The sequence below is a fragment of the Odontesthes bonariensis genome, chromosome 14 (assembly GCF_027942865.1).
Source record: "Odontesthes bonariensis isolate fOdoBon6 chromosome 14, fOdoBon6.hap1, whole genome shotgun sequence".
NCBI classification, from domain to species: Eukaryota; Metazoa; Chordata; class Actinopteri; order Atheriniformes; family Atherinopsidae; genus Odontesthes; species Odontesthes bonariensis.
In genome coordinates, this window is record NC_134519.1 from 25,752,528 (window position 1) to 25,774,814 (window position 22,287).

The following is a 22,287-nucleotide window of genomic DNA, read 5'->3' on the forward strand; positions in this document are numbered from 1 at the left end:
CAGTCACCACTTAAATAGATACTCACTGACAGGGTGAGTCTGATATCTGGACGATAGTCTGACAATATTTTCTCTCTTTTTTCTTATGATGGACAACACAAGACAAGGAAAAGAAAATAGTATTTTTCAAATCTCCTAGGCTACCTTTCTGTCTTACCTCACATGACTGGATGCAATGGATGTTTTGAGGGTCAGGATACCACTTCATCATCCCGGTGCAGACTATGCTCTGAGAAACAAAGCACATAAGCCCTTTGGTGAAGCTACGCAGTAAAAGAAGATGGATAACCAACAGTCACAAAAACATTTTTTACCGGAGTTTCGGTCAGCTTGATGCTAAAAATCAAGACCAGACTTACCAACTTTGTTCTAAAATCCCCAAAAAAGTGTCACTGTGGAGTTGATTAGCTAGATCATTTATTCGGTCTCATATCACACAACCCATCGTGCCCTTTCTTTCACAGGTTGACAAACATCTATGACATCTTTGGACGAAATTGCAGACTACGACACACCGGAAGGACTTCATCTATAATTTCATTCTCAAATACATTTCCCTTGTTTGCAGTTTGGCAACGATCAGCTGGTACTGATCCCTTTTCTTGGGCACACCGGCCCGGTCAGCATGAAAAGCTGATACCGTGCTGATCAGCGGCTTATAAAATGCTATAATGGGGCAACAAATCATCATTGGAGCAGAATGGCAAAAAATGGGCAAAAGAAAAGGGAAAAACACAAGGTTTAAGGCACGCTTTGGTTCATCTTTGTATGAGCAAAATTGATAGTTTGTAGCAAAAGTGACTTGAAAAGAATGTCATATTGTGGAATACAGGAAGGATCACGTGTGAATTGTGCCTATACATAGTGTTGCATAAAAACTAAATACACAGGTTCCTTTGTATGCAAAGCATTTATATGTTTTTTGTGATATTGTGACAGAATAGAGGTCCTGGATTACCTGGATTGTCATAAAATATCACAGAGAAATTAATAAAGCAACACGTTTCTTTTGTCCACATATGTAGGACTTTATGACAACTTGATGTCTTTTTTGTACTTATCTAATTATGCAGGAAAACTTGATGTTTTCTTCTGTCAAATAGTTTCCCTCTGACAATTAAAAGGTGGTTACTAGACAGCCGACTGACTATCAAGCATAGTCAGAGAATGTGGATCCACCCTGGGGCTTTCCTGTGCAGCCTGACCCGGCCTGGGAGACCCGATTCTGAAGCATTTGAGATAACACAATGCATTGAAATCACAAGAAAGTGTCAGAGATATGGTGTAAGTAATCAGACCTCAGTCCAACTATTTAGCCTTGGCAAAGGTGGACTAACAAGCTGGCTTGCTAACTGACCACCCAAAAGTGAGGTGAAAGTGGAGCAGTGTTTGCAACAGCATTAACATTTTCACGATCCCTAAGATATGATGTTGGGTAACATGACCCACCTTTAAAGCAAAACAACAGTACCGTAATTCAGACTCAGTATCTGACATTCCTGCAAGTTTTCTCTCACTGACTTGTATACACTGTGTGTGTGAGAGATGTGTGCAGATCCTAGAAGGCTTGACGTCAACTGGAACCTTTACGCGTGCTATCTCCCGGTGATTTCCAGTAATGCAACAAAAACACTTGAATGATAACGAACACACACTCACAACGTGGATCTGTTGTGATAAGCTGTTGCAACAGGGAATAGAATCATTTTTCGAAATAACTTGTAAAAATTCTGTCTTGCCAGTGATTTAACCAAATATCTGCTTTGAAACACATTTACACACATAATTTCCATACTTCCTTCAGTGGACCGCTGCACCTTCAGCATCTTCCTTCAACTTCTCCAGGGGAATCCACCAGCTGCGCCCCAGGGCCTTCCACCCAAGAGGTCGCCGCATAGGGTGCCTGTACAGCTTCTAATTCACCTCACGTTTTTACTTTTTCTGATTCATTAAATAACGTCACATGCATTTTGCTCAGTTGATTCATATTAAGCAATCTCAACTATTTACTGAGACTTTTGAACATTTAAAATCAGTTCTGTAAATAGTTACTAGTGTGTTTTGTTTGCTTACTAAATTCACTGCATAATCTATCAGCTTCATTACATTTATATTGACTTTTTAGATCAAAGTTAAAGACACCTGTCTGAAACGATTGCTGTGGCCCATCGCTTCAGCACATGAATGAAACTGACACCTGCATCCTGGACATTTTCATATGTCAATGTGTTGGTAAGTGAAAAGCCGCCATCAATAGTCACACAGTGTGGACCAAAAAAAAGTAAGAGACGCATAGCTGCACATTTGCCTGATTTAAAACTAAAATTGGATGTGATTAAGAAAGTAAATTAATGCAATGTCCGTGGTAAATATGCTCAATGTCAGATACTTGATTTTTATTTATTTCTATTTGTCCGTTTTGTGCTTATTCGTAGAGATGAGTCAGACTGGAGCAGCAGCTCAGTTTACTCACTGTTCAGAGCACCAGATGTTTGGATGAATTATTCTTTCTGATGGTGCTTTGGTGTGAAACTCTCGCTGTTTGTCAGTGGATCGACTTTCATGGCATCCTGGATTAGTCGCATGGCAGCATGTGAGCAAAACAACCTTTGTTTGACAATCCACCCCAAGAGTTTCCAAATGGTAGTAAAACCACAATTATTTCCTCAGTTGTGGTTATCTAAGTCAGTCAAGCCATCGCGGTATCGAAGTCATGCGTAATTTGATTGGTCTGCCAAGGCGTCTCACCTGGACTGTGGTGGGCAGCATCCAGTGTTTCAAAGTGTCAGCTGTAGTGTCGTTGGGCAGGACCACCGGGTCATGCAGATCCATGTGCAGAGCGACAATGCATGTTGGATAGCACACGGCTCCTGCAAAGAAAAGGGAAAATAACAAATGGCTCCTTTCGCCATCAGCATATAATGGCCGATTGGTTATAATGTTTGGGCTTTGTTTCTGCAATAACTAACAAACTGTCTACATCAGTTAAGAAGAAATGCTGGCCGGCTCTTACTGATGTCACTTTTGAGTTCATGCTTTCCCTGAACTACAGAATTGTTTTTGCAAAAATCTTCCAAATTCCAAAAACAAAAAAAATACAGTAACTCAGTGGCACAAGTGATCTCCTCTGTCAAATCTCTGCTATACCACCATCAATGTGAGGTATCTGTACCCTTCTATTTAAAGTACACTCTCACATTTAGGAGTTCATTGTAGTCTGTTGTTGCTGGCTGGGTAAATGAGACACCAGCAACTTCCAGATTCTTGAAAAGCACTAAACCTTTTCAATCTAAATCAGATTTTGTCAGATCTGGTTTAAAATTAAGTTCAGACTTTGTCATATCCAAATCCTTCAAAAGAGATTTTTTTTTATTTCAGATACATTTTTCTATAGCATGAGCTGACGGATGTATCAGATCTCAGTCAGTATTTAAAAGAGAATAAGGGGCTCAGCAAGTGTTGGGGTTGTGGTTTGACCTTGAGCAAGTCAATTAAAACCCCCCATTACCCCTACGTATGAATGCATATACATATATCATCTACATAAACCAAAGGAAATCAGGTAACTATTTATGGCTTGATTGTATTTGACAAAGGGTAAATTATATTATCAGGATTGTTCCTTTAGTTTGCACTCACCCATTTCCATCCCCTGGTCACAGTTGTACTCCACCGAGTTGAGATCTTGAGGAGCAGAACAAGATCCCTGAAGTGTGGAACACATAGTGAACTCCGCTGTCCACTTGCCATCCTTGGTGCAGCTAATTTCAATCTGGCAACAAACACAGTTACAAAATCACCATGCACAGTCTGCACTTTTGACGACCTGTTATCCACAATTCAAGAGAAACCGAAGTCTATTAAAGTTTTACACCGTACTTGGGTAAACTTGAGGTGCTCTGCCCAACTCAACCCTGGAGTGAATGAATTGTAAACTTTATGGATTGGATGCAGATTATGTCAAAAATGACTGATTTCATATTTCTTAACACGTACAAAATGTAGCACCAATAAAAATATGACACTCATAAATCCTAAGTGTTGTTCTCTACAGGCTTTATAGAAATGATTATATTGTCAAAACCATTTCACCATGATGTTGTCCAACCTTGGGAATCTCGCTTGAAAAACACATTTCTATTCATCCATTGTTAAAGTTTCCTACCACTTTATTTGCAATGCATGAAGGCCTGTGGAATTTCTCTACAACGTACACGCAGTGTTTCAGATGTCTGACCGCTACAGTCCAACCGCTACTAATGTAGGATAGTATTCTTTTAAATGGCTGTTGTTCTGAGCACAAACAGCCATATAATGAGTTAAATGCAGTTTTATCTCAGATTAAATGTGGCCACACAATAAGGAAGACGTGGCAACAACTTCATAAATCATAACCACAAGTAACATCTGGCCACATCTTGATCGTCTCAATCCCACAGAATACCAAAGCATGGCTCTACTATAATGTCTCATTTTGACATCTGAACCTCTGACCATGACTTAGTAACGTGTGACTGCTAAATTGTTTTCCCACTGGTGCCACCGGAGGGGCTTCATAGAAAGTGAAATGATACATTTACTTTCATTGCTGAGTAAAACCATGAAACATTTAAAGTGTCTGAAGTTTCTCAAAAACTTTGACATCAAGGAGGGGCTCAGAGTACAGCCACTGCTCCTCCGCATCGAGAGGAGCCAGATGAGGTGGCTCAGGCATCTGGTTAGGATGCCTCCTGGACGCCTCCCTGGTGAGGTGTTCCAGGCACGTCCCACTGGGAGGAGGCCCCGGGGAGGAGCTGGAGGAAGTGGCCGGGGCCGGGGACGTCTGTGCTTCTCTGCTCAAACTGCTGCTCCTACGACCCCCGACCCTCGGAGAAGCGGCAGATGATGGATGGATGGATAGATGAAAGCCCCCCCTTTTTTGGTTCAAAGCTTTTACACATCAGGACATGATAGAAAATAATAAGATGGCTAAGTACGACCTCAGATGAACAACGACACAGGATATATTACTCTGTGTTGTTATTCATTTAACAAAAACAAGGCCAAAATGCAGCAGCAGTTTGTGAAAAATACAGAAAACACTTACTGGAAGTTATTGCTGCTAAAAGTAAATCTACGAGCTACTAAATCATGGAGTGTGCTTACTTTTACACACAGTACTCCTGCATTTTGTCTTAGTGTTTGTTAAATATATGATGGTATCAATAAACCAATAAACCAAAAGGATGTTCTGTCTTTTTCACATTACTGTAGGTCTTAACATGTGCATTTCATACTTATAGTTAAGATGAATGCCAGCCATAACACAAAATGAACTTCCCTTTACAATTGGCAACAGTTTTTCTTCTTTTTTACATAAGAACAGAGGACTAAATTAACACACCCTGTTCAACTGATCTAAAAACCGACTTGGCAGTCTCACGACTGTTTTGCAATCTCACATTTTCTGTAGTATCCGGGCACTGAAGGGTGCAGAGAGTGTCATAGTACAGGCCATTGGTACAGGTGTACATGCCATGGAAAACATCAGGCAGTGCTCGGCAGGATATCGGTTCACAGCCACTTTCCTCCCACTGTCCACCCTCCAGGCATTCCAACTTAAAGTACTTCCTGGAGATAAAAGGAGCAAATACATTCAGCTCTATGTGATCTTGATTTGCACAAAGTTCTCCATAGTTTAATCAAAAACTCAACTGTGCATTTACCCCCGTGGATGTACCAGAATTTGAATGACTTCACGCGTACCAAAACTGAAAATGTGATATTTGTTGGCTAAACCAATCCTGTGTTCTATCGTTCTTTCTTTCAATGCAAAAGGACCCATTTATATAATAAAACAATGTTGAGATGCACTGAGGTTCATCATAACTTTTGGAAAGATTGCGTTTTTAATATATATAAAAAAAAGAAAAATACTGAGGGCTCATTTTATACTAAAAAGATCTCCTGTGTGGTGAATGCAGTGTGTAAAAGCAAAAATATGTGTCATAACATATATTTATATGGGTACATGTGTCAGAGTTAAGAGTAAATAGCCTGTTTAAGGGTTTATAATAGCTTATGTTGTTAACTTTCACATATTGGACTAATAAAGCATCAGGGGTTATTAAAATGTTTACACATATGTTTGAGAGGGTGTAACTCATAGGGACACCCAGCTGCAAATGAATCTTTAAATAAAGACTCTTTCGCCTGACTGGATGGAAGTTTAATATAAATCTATAAAATGTATATTGTTACTGGGTTTTTATGATGGTATCAGCTAGTTAGGCATTTTTGAGTTGTATTGCACGGTCAAGGAAATGAAAGAATCACTATATATACGCATATTGCACATGATCTGAACAACTCCTCTGCTACCATTACAGACTAAAATGTGTGAAGAGTGAGAGCGTTTACTCATTTAAAGGAGAATATAAACTTACCCCAGAGGCTGTGTCTCCTTTTTGGAAACCCACATCTCATTACTAACATGTGAACTGTGTTCAGTAATGAGCATTTAGTCGGTGAATACAACTGGCAAAGCAATGACGAGGCCAAGTCAGCAGCGGTACATATTTTATTGGACCCTAATGGGATTTTGTTCCGAAACTGAATACAGTTATGCGGCTGACGGGTCGAGAAATACCTCTTAAAACAGTACCCATTGATATTTAAGACTTTGCCTTTCGGGGGTTTGGTTGTTCATGTGACGCATTGTTATACTGCTGCGTAAAATATCTAAATCAAAGATCCTTATTCTATTAAGCAGTGTGTAATGGGAATCTTGTAAAATTAAGGAAAAGAAGGAATTTCCTCCATTACGCAGGGAGGCATGTGCAATTAAACACTGCGTTTACTTTGGTCTGTTGTCTACGCAGAATAGTAGATAAAGAAACAGCACAAGCTGCTTGTAAGACAGAAATAATTAGTTTTCCTATTCAAAAATGAGACAAGCAGTAATAAAGTAGGTGCACTGTTATGGGTGATAATACTCAAGCAAGCTCCCCAAAACTCCAGAGGTACAGTTAGTCTATTATTAAGTCTACTGTAATAAGCTTCCAACAGCACCTACCTTGGTGTCTTTTTTTTCAGGCTCCCTAATACATAGAAACCTGGGTTGCATTTGTAACGGCAGACGGAGCCAACGTCGTGTCCTGAAGCCAGACAGTTTGCTGTTAGCAGTTTGGTGTTGGGCATGCTTGGAACTTCTGGACACTCAATCTTGCAGTAGGCCTCTGGGAAAGACCACAGCCCATCCTCCAAACACACCACCCTGTCAATGTCACCTGAGGGAGAGGAAGCGAGAGAGGAGGAAAACATTTTTATTTAGGAAAAAAAACACTTCACAAACAAATTTGGGTTCTGTTTTTTTCATCTCTGCCTCTTACTACTCCTGTGTACACCTGTGTGTTCTACCTGTGGTTAAAATCTGTTTTCATGCTTATTTCATTGATATGGTTGGGTTCTCACTCATCTTGAATAATGATGATGAAAACTGTCTGGAAATGAGAAAAAGTAACCTCAGGCATGTTATTTACTGTGACTCACATTTTATTGGTAAAGGCAAATAGTTTTGGAGAGTCACAAGACCATAACTGCACACGGGCCTTTGGAACGACATCTGGTCAAAACAGAACACTGGTATATTTAATATCTATACCTTTCCCCCAAATGTTTATTGGGCATCTTGAACTCAGAGGGTGTGAAACGGACCATCATAATTTGAGTTTGTGTTGTGTGTTTTGCTGTTTGTACCAGACTCCAACGCCTCTCTACTCGGCTTTCAGATGACCCAGACAGGCAGAGACATCAAGAGCATCGGCAAAAGCAAAGGATTAGTTATTGCGCTACTTCTTGACAACAGATGGTGCAGTCCTGAGCATGTCGCTGCTGCCTGTGACATCATCAGCTCAGTTGTTACCAAGTTACAAACACAACATCCATTCCTGGCAATTTGTATGGGACCTTGCTTGCCTCTCCGCTACACTTCCAACCTTTCAACAGTATATCAAAAGCTTCACCAGAGAAAATAAAAAGTTGGGATTTATAGGCGTACGATCTGATGCAGTTTTATCTCAGATTAAATGTGGCCACACAATAATGAAGACGTGGCAACAACTTCATAAATCATAACCACTTCATAGTAACATCTGGCCACATCTTATGGTCTCAATCCCACAGAATAGTAAAGCGTGGCTCTGCAGTAATGTCTCATTTCGTCACATTAACCTCTGACCATGACTTAGTAAAGTGTGACTGCAAAATGTTTTCACCACTGGTGCCACCAGAGGGGCTCCATAGAAAGCGAAATGATACATTCAAATTTTATTGCTGAGTAAAACCATGAAACAGCCAAAGTGTCTGAAGTTTATCAAAAACATTGGCACTGGACCGTACACTTAAAAATTTTGAAAACCTCACCTACATGGGAAACAAATAGATCCAAATCTGAGATTGACTTCTGACCCAGCAAACAATCTGGTTTGTTTTATGGCTTCGTTTTGAATCGAGCTTCACTTTTGCCCTGAGCTAATATTTTTCATGCCTGCATGGCCCCACATGAAGCATGACTGTTCTGCGGAGAATCAGAAGACCCTAAACCTTCTACAATTTTTATTGGGTCTGTAAAATGTAATGTAATGAATAGCATGGCATCATTCATTTTATATGCTATTTAAAAACTGTGCTGGTGTTGTGATTATCAAAATCTGTTACAGCTGCACTTGTGTGTACAGAGCACATATTTGTGAACGGCACAGTGTGCTTTGACTGCTGAGTGATGCATGATGGCCTTAAAATGGATTCCTCTGAATCAAAAGCCACAAATAGAATTATTTCTGTGTATTTTTAGATTGGAATACACGGCTCTTACTGCTGACTCCACTGAGACGTTTCACTGTGGCTTTCCAACCGCTAACGCTAGTGTGCGGGCATCACGTTCCCCTTCATGAGGCATCTATGGCATTGTGTTCGAAAAAGAAGATTTTTCACTTATGTGTGTACTGTGATACTCCAAATTAAGTGCGCAACCGGCGGTATTTGTTTGGAATGGTTTTGAAGCAAGTGGTATTTTTGGAAAACATTGTAGACATCTGAGTGGAAGAAAAGTGGGGGCATGTTTGTCTGAGCATGAGCAAGGTAAAGGAATATTCCACACAGATACTTTTATTAGGATTTATCCCAAATTTCAGTAACAGAAGACCGTGTACCAACATCATGAAACTGCAGAGAGAAGCAACATTAGCAAAGAGCCTGGCTGTTCAATGTAGTTTCAATTCAACAGTGGATCAGTTTGCTTTGTCTTGGCATTTTTGAATAAACACTGTGAGTCACCCTGATTAAAACAGGCCTCCAATCCTAAACTCATTTATAAATTCAAGTTCAAGTTTTTATGTCCAAGTTGGAACCCTAGAGAGTGGGTCGTAGCGTAGCTTTAAAGAATACCAAGAATCATTTGAAAAGTGTATTGTTTTGAGGAAATCACTAAAATTGCAGAAGAAATGTGAAAACCATGACAGCCCTTATTGTCTCATCTTGCCATTGTTATTGGGTTCTAATTAATCACCAGAGAAAAGACCCCCGAGGCCGTTTGCTATTCCATGTGGTGTCTAAAGAAGCGCATGAGCTTCAAGGGACTGGCCAAAATTAGATTTTTTTTTTTTGTCACCTGCTTTTTCTTCCACAATAGCAGCTCCCTCGATCCTGCCAACCTCATATCATAATGTTCTTCAATTTGAATATAGTGTCAAAATGTAGCATAAGGAATGTATAGAGCTCCTGAAAGATCGCTATAGGAAATGTTTGCATTGGACTAGCTTTTCTTAGAATTCACTACAACATGGAAGACTAGACAAATCCATGATTTACCTTGCAATATGGCCGGTGATCCACAAGTGAAGGAGCACTGTTTGCCGAAGGTGGTTCCCCAGGGACAATTGAATATAGCGTGATAGACATGAGAGTGATCAGGAGGGCCGCAGTCCATGGGCTGACAGCTAACCTCACGATCCCACGAGCCATGAAAACACTCCAACTCTGTGTCTCTCTGGATGTGGAAAGGAAAGTACGAGAGCAAAAAAGGTGTGATTTTGCGTGAGAAGGGAAAAGGATGAAGTATCGAGAGGAGCAGAGGCTGGGAGCTGTTTGCTGACAGAAGAATTGCTGATGAGTGGCTTATGACATAATACAGAAAGGGTTCCGAAACAATGGAGAAACATAACTGCTGCACCACAATAGTCCCTTCGGTCAGTGTCTGATACTCACAGGTATCTGCATGAATAAATAAACAGGTAAGTTAACAGTCTGAAGACACGAGGTGTTATTTCAAAGGTGTAACACATAATACAAGATCCAGTCTACCTGTTGGGGCGCGATCCCTCTGCCACTGAGGACAGTGATACTGAAACCGCGGTGACACTGAACAGAGCAGTGAGAGGCCTCCCCTCCTTCTGTACACCTACAGAGACACACTGATATATAGATAGTTCTTTTGTTTGTTGTTTCAACTCTCTAATGGCTCAACGTTTCATTCTGAAGAGCCTACCTGACAGAGGCGTGCTTTATCTGCGGAGGACTGCAGCTGTCCATCTGACACGGCCGCCGCAAACAGCTATTGCAGATGTGGAGGGAGGAAAAAAGACAAGTCGAGGAATGAGAAGCAGCGACACGAAAAAAGGAAAAACTGCTATCGACCTATCCTGATCACTATTTCTGCCACTGCTAATGTGAGTTAGATCAGGGCTCTACATATTTAAAATAATAAAGATTAACTGTCCACTGTCCAACAGGACTAAGTACTGACACCAAAAGTCTAAAAAGCCAAAGATTTTGGCGTGAATCAGAGGTAAACTTTTACTAGTTTACCTCTGATTCATGTTTTCTTCCAGTTGAATGAGAACATTATCATGATTTGTTGTGTCTGCAGTTTCTTCTCTAAGCAGTGCATGAAACAGTTCGGTGTAGGAGTGTGTGTGTGTGTGTGTGTGTGTGCGTTAAGTAAGTAGTTGTGGGAGAGCCCACCCTCTGATGCGCACCCGGTCAGGGCGAAGGTGCTGAAGTGGCAGAAGGTCCTCAGAGCCACCCCTCTCACTGCCACAGAGGGGGAGGAGAAGAGGACGATTACGGAGGACGTGAGAAAGAAGGGCTGAGAGAGGTCATGGGTCACGTTCACCACCAATGGGTTCCGATGACATGAGAGGTTGTGTGTGCCTGGATGGATTGAAGGGTTTTAAATAGCTATTTACCACGATGCCATACAGACAGAATGCCGTTTCATACAAAGCCAAAACAAGTAAAAGCACCTAGTGAGTGGTTCCTTCCATCAGCATCAGACAGGAGGATGGTGACTGTCCTCCGACACTCCTCCCCGGACCACGAACCATCCGAGGCCAAATAGACCATTACAGAGGCTGCCACTCCAGGATGGACAAATCCCACCTGTTTCAATTGTAACAGTGTGAAAAACAATGATAGGTATGGAATGTGTATTATAGTAATGAAACAAAAGCAATCACTGATTTGTGAAAATGTTCATAGAAAGCAGAGCCCCTTTAACACGTGTATGGCTTTCTATTTGTTTGTTAGCAACTGAATGTGTCGGTGTAATGTGTGAATTACTGCCCTGGTGCTTTTATGTAACATATTGATAATAAAATTCTACTATAATGGACCTTGTAGTATACGTGTGTCACTTTAAACTTGGTTCTACAACGAGAACAAGAGAAATCTTTGAACTATGGCTGAAGTTTTTTGCTTTCTGTCTGTCTATGAACTAATACCTCAACCACTCCCGTCCACCACCATACATGAATCTACAAGTATAGAACATAGTAAATGTGACTTCTGCTGAATAAATTATAGAAAAGATTACGAAAATACTGTGTGGTTGCTGAATCCAAGCTGACTTTGGTCTGCTTCTCTACAGAGTTGTTACAGCCACCTGTCAACTGTAGGTGTTTCATCCTCAAAAAGATTAAATTAGAGTGTCACTTAAAAAGAGATGTTAAAAGCCTTGTGGAATGGAGAACGGGCTTCCAAACAAACAACTGTTAAATGAGACAGCTGTCTTTAACAGAGCTGGCACACATGATCATGAGTGGATAGCTGAAGAGGGCTTTTCATACAGAGTGAGACTAGATATTTAAGAAAGCCTCTGAGAGACAGAGCACAGAAAAGAAAAGGAGATGTTTCATAGAGAGCCGGCAGACACGGGTGTGTTATAATGAAGGCCCATCAAACACTTAGAGCCTTTAGGGAGAAGACGGCCTTCCAGAGAGGCTGCAGGGATGCGTCTGATAAAGTAGGCACGAGATGGAAAGATGAGTCATTCAACAAAGAAGTGGAAATAGTGAAAATTATTATTATTATTTTTTAAATCAAAAAAGGAGGTAAGCTCATAACTGTAAAGGCCCATATAATCCAGAAACGACAGACAAGTATGTGAAGCCATCAGTGAATTCAACAGCTGGCCTACACTGGACCCGCAGAAATGACTGTGGGAACTGTGGAAGTGGAAACATTAAATAATAGAGAAAAAATAAAGAATGAATAAAAAATATGAGAACCAGACACAGGTCTGGATCCAAATTCAGCTCTGTCCACAAATCAGGCCGTCTGCGCGAGGCACTGTTGGCTACACGTGGAGCTGCAGAGATAAGCGAGGGAGTTGAGCGTGTGATCAACAAATCCAGTGTCATCATTTTTAAGAATAGCCATAAAAATCTAAAGAAAATAACAATTACCTAATAGTTTATGCTATTTTTGTATTATTTGTTAAATATCAAGATCATTGTTATGAACTAATTAAGATTGAGAGATCTATTTTTAACAGTATTTTATTTAACTTGTTATTCAACTCTCGGTGACTCTCGGTTGCCAGTATTTTCACAACATATGAACCTTTCAAGTCTTTAATTATGAAGGATGATTCAATTATATAACACTTGGTCTTTTACTATAAATACACTGGCAATTATTGCTATTGAAGGATTTTGATGATTAGTGCCCACTGGGTGAAAAACAAAGGCACAAAATGTAAATACAGAATTAGTAGGAGGTTAGTCAGAGTTGTAATCATATAAAGATCATTAGAAATTACATTTTACCATTGACCTGGAAAATAAGTCATTATTGGTACCATTGCTTTGTATGAATCATGTAATTGTTAGAAAGTAAGGAATGCGTGCGTGTCGGGAGGTTTGAGCCAGCAGTCTGTTTGGGAGGCCCTTCAACCCTATTTAAAAGAGTACTGGAAAGTACTGGAAGCTGTTAAAGACAGAGCAGCCAGCCGCGGCCTTTCAGCGGAGGAGAAAACAGATACAGTATGCACACACACATACATGTACCTTTAGCCAAACTGAATGTTCCAGGCCATTGTTCGTGTCAGACTGGGCTGTGCAAGGGAACCAGGCATCTGTGACCGCTCTGTCGTTCACCTCCTGGTGCTGATACCTGCAGAACTTTGCACAAAAGATGACAAATTAAGGAAATATCACAACTATAGAGAAGCACTGATTGGTCAGCCAGTTGTAGGAATAAACTGATTATGAGCTTAATCAGCTTGACGATTTATTGATTTACTTTATTCATTCAACTATTTACTTATTTATTCATTGTTCAGTAAATGCACCGTAAACATAGCACTGTGAAACGGCATCAGGTAATAAAAATAGTAATGAGTAATGACACCAGGTACTTTTAGGTACTTTTTCTATTTCCTAGATGCTTCCCTCTGTGCGTAAAGAAGACCCAAAGCTAGCAATTTGAATGGGAAGTAAAGTAAATATCGCGTGAATGACAATAACAAACAGACCATCTGGTGATATGTCAGAGATGCTTTAGTTTGCGATGAAAAAAAGTGTCATCGCCTTTGCCATTGAAGTGATTGCACTAGACCTACGTTTTTCATTTCCAATGCAGCACTTCCATCAAGCACCTTTATAACCTTTATAAAATGTTTTTGACCTATAATCTGGAGCAGAAATGCGGTATTTCTGTTTATGATAGTTGAACATATCATTTTGAATTTGAAAGAGAAGGCTGTGCAACCTGGTAAAGTTTTGGGGAAAATGTTCAAGTTATTCACGATCAAAGTTTTTTTTACAGATGAATGCCCAAAAACTACAAAAGTGGAAATAAAATTGAAAAAATTAACAAAAAACTTGTCATACTGGATTAAAAATCCCAGCTTTGCCAGCTCTACCGCCAACAATCCTCCCACGATGACAGACGAGCAGAACTTAATTAACTCTACATCTGCTTTGCTTGAGCTCTATTTTGCATGTGTTTTGTATGTCGAAGAGCGCTGCTGATGTGAGTTCATACGTAAAAGCGGTGTGACAGAATTTGGCTTTCAAATAATTATGGGCTGAAGACAAGGCTTCTTGAGGCTGCAAACATTTCATTTGTCAGATGTGAAAAACGATTGATGTATTATTGTAGAAAAGTTGTCAAAAGAACAGAGGGAGCTCTGCTGTGTTTAAAGTTGCTGTGTTATTGTAGAGAGACCTGCCAAAAGGTTTTCTGGTGTTATGTGTAAATGGCCTCCACATCAGTGACTGTTCAGTTGTGATGCATATTCCACGAAATGTGCCACAGACGATTCTTGGAATGATGAAACTACAGGGTCTGTTTTTGTTGAGAACATTTGGTGATTAACACGACTCTTCAAAAAAACTAACAAGAAACTTTATGCGCAAATCTATGCACAAAGAATCAACGTTTCCTCCATCTATATATGTATATATAGATATATCAATTTATATATGATATATATGATATTAAATAGATATATCTATATATGTGTATATGAGTGTTATCTGCTCATTAGGGATTCTTAACAGGTAAGAAAATTACAGTAATGAGCTGTTAACTTTAGCATTAACTAACTAGCTGCATGGTGGTCTATTGTGACCAATGTAGTGTACGACGTCTGTATGCTGCTGGTATAGCACATGACAAGTTTATAATGCACAATGTAGTGAATGTTTTAGTTGAAATTCAAATGGTGCTCGTAAAATGACTGATTCGTTAAACGGTGCCCTACTTCCAGATGAATGGCCAATTCAAACACAGCTGTAGTCTATTAGAAAATTATAAAAATAGAAGATTGAAGTGTAAAAACTATATAAAGCGATGCATCATGTGTGATACCTTGGTAAGGGATGGTTCTCCTGTGGCACCTTGGGCAGGACAGAGGTTGGAGTCCTGGTGAGATGCGGTGGCAGTGGATGCCCACTGATCTGCATAGCCCAAAGGTGTGAAGTAACCACAGTCTTGAACGCTGGAGCCCCGCTCAAACTCCTCACACACGCCATCCCCATCAAAAACATAACACTGACTCGGTTCACCTTAGGGAGACAGGGAAAAGAATCAGAGAAGAGGATTTATGAAATAATTTAAAGTCAGGTTTCTTAATCTGGCAAAGCACACTCTCTTTCCCCACTGATAGACCATTGTCCAGTTCTATTTGTCAGTGAACAAAAATTCACAAATCTATTCTGTATTTTCTTTGGCAACTTCTAATGTTAGCCACATCAGCTCAACCAAATCTGACTCCCCGTGCTGTCAACACATTGTAAATTTTTGTAAGAAATGAACTCTGACTTCAATTAATTATTGGAGATTACAATAATTTTGATACTATTCAGCTGAAACCTTATAGGTGCCTGGTGGAAACCCAAGTAACAACAGCAACATTATGTTTTACAAAGAACTGTCAAAGCAATAATCAAAGCTTGTTCCAAGTCTCGTATAAAAGGAAAACACAGACAGCTTTTTATTATTCTCGTCTCCGGCTAAATTTAGAAATTAGGTTCTTCCTTAACGAAACAATTGTCGGTTTTAAAAAAAGAAAGACAAAAAAACAATAGCAATAAGAAAATAGAACTTTGAACTGTTCATAAAGGTTAAAACAGTCTTTATGGCTCCAGTGCTGGACAGCTAGCAGTAGAGAGTAACAGAAAGCTGCAGATGCCTCTGGCTTGATTAGACAGCCAACTGATTTTTAAACACAGACTCATTCCACTCAGTCGCCTGTTATGGATCTTAAGAAATGTGTGGTGATGCTTATCTCAGTTTCTTCTTATTTTGCTTCATCCTCTCGGCACTCTCCAAAATCAACGAGTCCTGCTTCTTCCCCTTAACTTGCGCACAGAAGTGTGGACATGTTAATTTGTGGTTTAAAATGCAACCACTGCGGAAGAACTTATTTTCTAAGTTACTACTGCTGCATTTAGCTTTCGCTGTCTTCGCCTCGCTGGAACGCCACTGCTGATCAACCACTTGCTAACTATACCAGAGGGAAAGGATCATGTTTGAGTTTTGTTTGTGAACAGTGACTGATAATGGCTCAGTATGAGTTTAAGCTTAAGATGGCAATAATTGCTGTTGACGAATGTGTAGCCTTCTATCGCCAAACGCGTCCTGACTAGGAAAGGAATGGGCTCTCTGTGGTGCCTGGCAACAGGATCACTGGAATTCTTTGGGTCTGGTGGCCTTAAGGCTGGTGCCTTAGTTGACTGAGATTGTTCCTGCATATCCTGTGGATGCTCAACAGGATTGTGATCAGAGTTTGGAGACCCGGTCAATGCCTCAGGCTCTTGAATGTGTTCATCGAGCTACTCCTGCGCGACTAAGGGAAGATGCTGCCATCTTGGAGTGTGGTTTGCATGGTGTCTGTGATTGGTCTACAACAATAGTTAGGTGCATGAAATATAAATGCTAGAATGACTAACTCTAAGGCAGTTAAGAATGTAACAACCACCTTCCAACATTTCCTGTAAGCCAAAACGCATGAGGTTGAAAGTTCTTATAGAGATCAGTTTAGACCTTTTTGTCTTTTCAAACAACTAAATGTACTTCCAAAATCAAGAATGAACTGCGTGCTTTTTGGCTTAATAATATTACATTTAATGTACGCTGTCTCGCATCCTCCTCAATCTGACTCTTTAGTTCCAACAACTAAGCCCAAATATGCCGTGGGAGATTGATAAAAGGGAAAAAGAAAATAAAGTTTTCAAAAAAAGGCAATCCATTATAGTGTAATCTGATCATCATACTGGGATTATATGTAACTTCCCCAGAGATTACACTAATGTGCTCCTTCACTAGCAGGCTTTTGGAGGCAAAGTGTAAAGGACTGTTAGACTTTACTACAGGCAAAATTCTAAATAGGCTACCTCATCTAGTGACAACATGTGCATCGAGTTGAAGGGAAGCGTGATCTTCCACAGCAGTGTATCACAAAAAAAACAGTGGGAAACATGACCAGAAAAACAGCTTCTGATGCTGCAGTTATTCATAAAAAGGGCGGTAAACATACACTTCAGACGCTTGGCCTCGTTAACATCTGGACAGCCGCAGAGTTTAGACAAACAGATAGTCAAGTGCTGCACAAATGGCTTTAATTAGTAAACGGAAACATGTTTGAAAAAGCGAGTTTGGCCCGAGACAACTCAACGCCATTCTGTCTTTCTGAGTTCAACTGGCAAGATGACATCAAATGAACTCAACAAACATCCCACTTTAACTGCAACTGTGAAAGTGATTAAGACATTTTCACTCCAGGTCTCGTACCTATTAGGCTTAAAAGGAACTGATAGAATATCCTAGGCACCTGGTTTTTATTTCAGGTCTCCGTGCTGTAAACACATTGTGCAATCTAACCATTATTCAAACAAGCAGCTAAAAACTGAAATATATCCGGTAAAAGCAATAAAAACAGAAATGCAAAAGAACCAACAAAAAAAAACAAAGACTAAGGGCACGACACCAAGACTTTTTAACGACCCTAACAAATGCATCTTGTCCACCCAGTGGGTGTTCAATGAAAGCATTTGGCGTGTTTTTTTCCAGAACCAAAGTCAATTCTATGAGGAAAACAAAACGGAGCAAGAGCAGGCATAGCAAGAGTTAACTGGGTCAAGCAAATGTGGCTAGAAAACCCAAACAAATAATCGGTCTATGACTAAGAAGTGAAACTGAATAATTGGTTTTAAGTATTGCAATTTGTAAAAACCTATTTTTGCCAAATTGTTTTCCTTCCTAGTTATGATGTGTTTTATTGTAAAAGGAGATGTAATGGCTTCAGTCACGGCATGGCAAGCCCTAATGGAAGTTGGAAGGGGGGGGTTTGGCCTCAGCTTGTTTCCCACTTACAAATAAACTGACTGGATGATGGAAGTTTTTGTCCTGTAACAAGCTCTCGTAACACAAGCCCTCACAGCACACAAGAATAACTGCCATCCAGCTGCCAGTGGAAACAATATATGGCCTGAAAAGAAAGCAACATACTGTTTCATCTCAACTGAGCTGTCACACCTTCTTAGCATTATTAGGGATTATTTATGAGATAAAGCTTTTGGCAAAAAAAAAGGAGCGTTTGAGCATGCACCACGATACCGAGGATGAATTTGGAGGTCCTTGTGGAACAACACACCAAAATAGTGAAGCTTACCACCTCTGTCATTCAGGTTAATGTCTACTTTCATCTGGAATACTGTCTTTAATTGATAAAGAGAGACAAAAGAGTGCAAGTACGAGTGTCATTCACTTCCCCTCTCTGTGGTTTTAATGTAGTGGCTGATCAGTGTTTTCTCTGCATGAGAGAATATTGTGGGACTATGTATATCAATATTACCCAACATAAAAAAATTCCAGAAACATACATAGGCATAGGCATTGTTCAGCTTTCTGTTTACAAAGAAGTATTTTGGTTAAACTCCCTTCCGTTTCGTGAAGTGAGGCTTTTGTTATGGCCTGTCTGCGTGTTTCAGACACTGTTAGGGTCGAGTCACAAAGCATTGTTGTGCTGTGGTGGAATCATAAATGACGGAGGCACTTTCTGTGGCATTTTGTTTGTCTCTTGTCATGTTATGCTGCATGTTTTTGGTTTTTGTTTTTTTTTTTCCTGCTTTTCAACCACCTGACCCAGAGTTTACGGGGATTGTCTTTAAATGAAGTCCATTTAATCCTGTGAAAAGAAAAGTGCACCCTCTTTCTGTTCAAAAGGTTTTACACATCAGATCATAAAAAAAAGCCAAGTGTGAAAATGAGGTAAATACAATCTTCAACGAATAAGAACGCATGATATATTCCAATGTGTTCTTAATACTGAACACAAACTAAGTGAAAATGAGGAAGCAGTGTTTGAAAAACCAAGTACACCCAAAATGCTTCTGAAGGAATTTAAGTCAGAAGGTAAGTAACAGCCAGTTGTTGATAATGAAAAGCGCTTGATTAACTGATCGTTAGGAAGAAGTTTTGGAAGTTTGCTGCTCTGGAGCATTCAGGTGTTTGTTAACAAAATGCCAAGGAGGAAAGACATCAACAATATTTCCCAGGGGAGGAATATAAGGCCATTTCCGAACAATTTATAGTCCATCGTTCATTTATCCACGGTGAGAAAGAATATTTACAAGAAAAAAAACGTTCAGGACGATTGTCACTCTTCACAGGAGAGGACGTCCCACCAAGCTCAGACCCAAGAGCTACCTGAGACTCTAAAACTCAGTTAGCGTCATAAATGTTAAAGTTCGGGGCAGTCGGTGGTGTAGTGGGTTAAGCAGCTGCCCCATGTACAGAGGCTACAGTCCTCGCTGCAGCTGGCCCCGGTTCGAGTCCCGCACCGGGCGGCCCTTTGCTGCATGTCTTCCCCATCTCTCTGCTTCCTGTCTCTTTCTCCAACTGTCTGTCCATTAAAGGTGTAAAAAGCCCCCCCCCAAAAAAATATATATATATATAAATGTTAAAGTTTGTGACAGTACAAATAGAGAGAGACTGAACAAACAAACTTCTTCTCACTAAAAAGTACATGGCAGCACAGCTTAGGTTTGCAAAGTTACATCTGAGCAAACAACAAGACTTCTGGAACAGATGAGACAAAAGTGGAGCTGTTTGGCCATAAAGCACAGCACTACATTTGGTGAAAACACAGCATATCAGCAAGAACACCTCATACCAGCTGTCAAGCACAGTGGTGGAGGGCTGATGGTTTGGGCTTGTTTTGCAGTCACCATGAACTCCTCTGCATACCAAAGTATTCTAGAGTCAAATGTGAGGCCACCTGTCTGACAGCTACCAGGTCACTGACAGCGATCCTAAAAGGCAGCAGCAAGCCTACAACAGAATGCCTGAAAAAGGAAAGAATCAAGGTGCTGCAGTGGTCCAGTCACAGACAGCCCTCAGCCTGATTGAAATGCTGAGAGCTGAGCATAAACTAATGCCAACGAACCCCAATTAATTGAAGCCGCATTGTAAAGAAGAGTGGGCCAAAATTCCTCCATGATGATGTGAGACTGATAACCTCATACAGAAAATGATTACTTCGAGTTATTACTGCTAAAGGTGGTTCTACAAGCTGTTGAATTATTGGGTGTACATGTTTTTCAACACACCGCTTCGGCATTTTTTAGCTTGACGTTATGCGTTTGTTGTCTATCTGAGGTTGTGCTTACCTCATTTTTAGACTAAGAACCAGACTATTTTCTTAACAATGTTCTGATATGTTAAACCTTTCAGTTAAAGGTGGTTGTACAGTTCATTCGCTCTGCCACAAATTAACTGTTTCTTAATTTTTCTCCTCTCACCATCAAAACTTTGGCAGTTTATTCCAAAAAAAACAGATCTCGCATTTCTGTCAAAATCTTACTAAAAGTTAACCTACCCCAGCATTAACCACAGAGGCCCTCTAATCGAATTTTAAAGTTTCTTTTTTGTGTAAAATATAAATTGGCAAGGAAGGATGAGAAATAATTAAATACAACAGCACCCCTGCACATTTTGGCACTCGGAAGGACAAGATGGCCTCATTCGCTTAATTGTGGGGTCATTAAACAACGAAACTTTCGCATCGGCCTATGATCTTTTACTGAAGAGAGCTAGCCAGCTGTTGCAAGCGCTAATAAGAGCAAAAAATCTTACTCTGGATAAAGAATATCAAATTTAATCAAAGCCAAAACTATGTTCAAAACACAACTGTTATTCTAAGCTGATTTCTGCGAGTGCCCAATCCAAAACCACAATAGAATCTTTGATAAAAATCAATAAATCTAATTTATTAATATTCCCAAGTCTACAGTGATTGCTTCGAATCGCTTTTTTTTTAAAAAGGCCAAAATTACTAAAACAGAAACATGACTGACGTGTTTCGAGACTGAGCTGTATGGCTTACAGCTGAGAAGTGTTTTTCTGGGGTTTCTTAGCCAGCCTTGTGTCAAAGTGTTTTCCCAAAAAAAAAAGACTTTTGACTTAACAAAGCAAAAACGTGCTTTTTACCCCTCGGCTCATCTGTTTTCTCTTATGTTGCTGTGATGTTACATTAATGGGCTGTGGAATCCAGTCAAGCCAGAAGCTTTTATGTCTTGTAAATTCAATTTGATTGGCGTGATATTTATTTTTTTTCTTCTTCTTTTTTCCTTAACGCTGCTGCGTGCACCAATGAGGGATTTCTGGCTGTTTAGTGACTGCTCTGTTACGCTGGGAGTTTATATGGTTCTCGTGTTTTACGTGTGAGACAGCGGGCAGAGTTGGGGGATTGATGTGAGACATTAAAGAAGGTGTTGCGACTGCTTTGAGAAAAAAAAAAAAAAACCTTCACAGTCTGGTGTGCTCTCAGCTCGTTTCCCTCGACAGTGATCGATGCTCACCATTACAATTGAAGTCAGTTTCCTTGTGGCATTTCTTAGAGCAGCCATCCCCGTCCAACAGATTACCATCATCACACTCCTCTGTCCTGCAGAGACAAGATCATCATTGTCATTGCCTCCATTATCAATGCTTTCTCCTTTGTAAATGTGTGACTGGCCACCAGACTGCACACACCCCTGTATGAGACCATCCCCGCAGTAGGACTGGCCGTGTGTGTAGAGAAGAGGTGGGGAGGGATCACTGAGGAGACCTTCTGCTTCCACCTGGATTGTATACTCGTACTTGACACCCTGCTTTACGGCTCTGAGGGGGGTGAGAACAGAGGGGAGAAATAGTTTTGTGAGAGCATGAAATTATGTATTTTTTGGCATAGTGAAATTATAACTGAAACATTTATCCTTTTCTTGAGATTCTTTACTGCTCTGTCGTACATGCGCGTCATATAATCTTTATAGGCTTGTTGATCAATCTCAGTGATTCATTCGGTACTTACAAAAATGACAATCTGCGGATACAGGTGCCAGTTTGGTGAACGGTGACTTCATTCTCTTTTAAATATTACAGCTAAATATTTGCTCTGTACATAGGAGGTATTGTATTTTTCCGCTGCCCCACACAAATGACCTCTGTGTCAGATCTGATGGATTTGGAGAGGCCACG

At 40.2% G+C, this 22,287-nt stretch overlaps 1 protein-coding gene across 1 annotated transcript in view; it reads right to left on the reverse strand.

Moving 5' to 3' along the window:
* pappa2 (pappalysin 2) overlaps window positions 1-22,287 on the reverse strand; it is a 65,745-nt gene that overhangs the window by 11,834 nt on the left and 31,624 nt on the right. The window contains exons 12-25 of the mRNA XM_075483753.1: window positions 21,802-21,930; window positions 21,627-21,712; window positions 15,133-15,329; window positions 13,326-13,439; window positions 11,283-11,418; window positions 11,016-11,190; window positions 10,526-10,591; window positions 10,342-10,438; window positions 9,850-10,027; window positions 7,055-7,268; window positions 5,442-5,610; window positions 3,640-3,772; window positions 2,749-2,870; window positions 158-229 (exon numbers count right to left, since the gene is read on the reverse strand). Coding sequence (XP_075339868.1) covers window positions 158-229; window positions 2,749-2,870; window positions 3,640-3,772; window positions 5,442-5,610; window positions 7,055-7,268; window positions 9,850-10,027; window positions 10,342-10,438; window positions 10,526-10,591; window positions 11,016-11,190; window positions 11,283-11,418; window positions 13,326-13,439; window positions 15,133-15,329; window positions 21,627-21,712; window positions 21,802-21,930 — 1,888 coding nt within the window. The remainder of the gene's footprint in view (window positions 1-157; window positions 230-2,748; window positions 2,871-3,639; window positions 3,773-5,441; window positions 5,611-7,054; window positions 7,269-9,849; window positions 10,028-10,341; window positions 10,439-10,525; window positions 10,592-11,015; window positions 11,191-11,282; window positions 11,419-13,325; window positions 13,440-15,132; window positions 15,330-21,626; window positions 21,713-21,801; window positions 21,931-22,287) is intronic.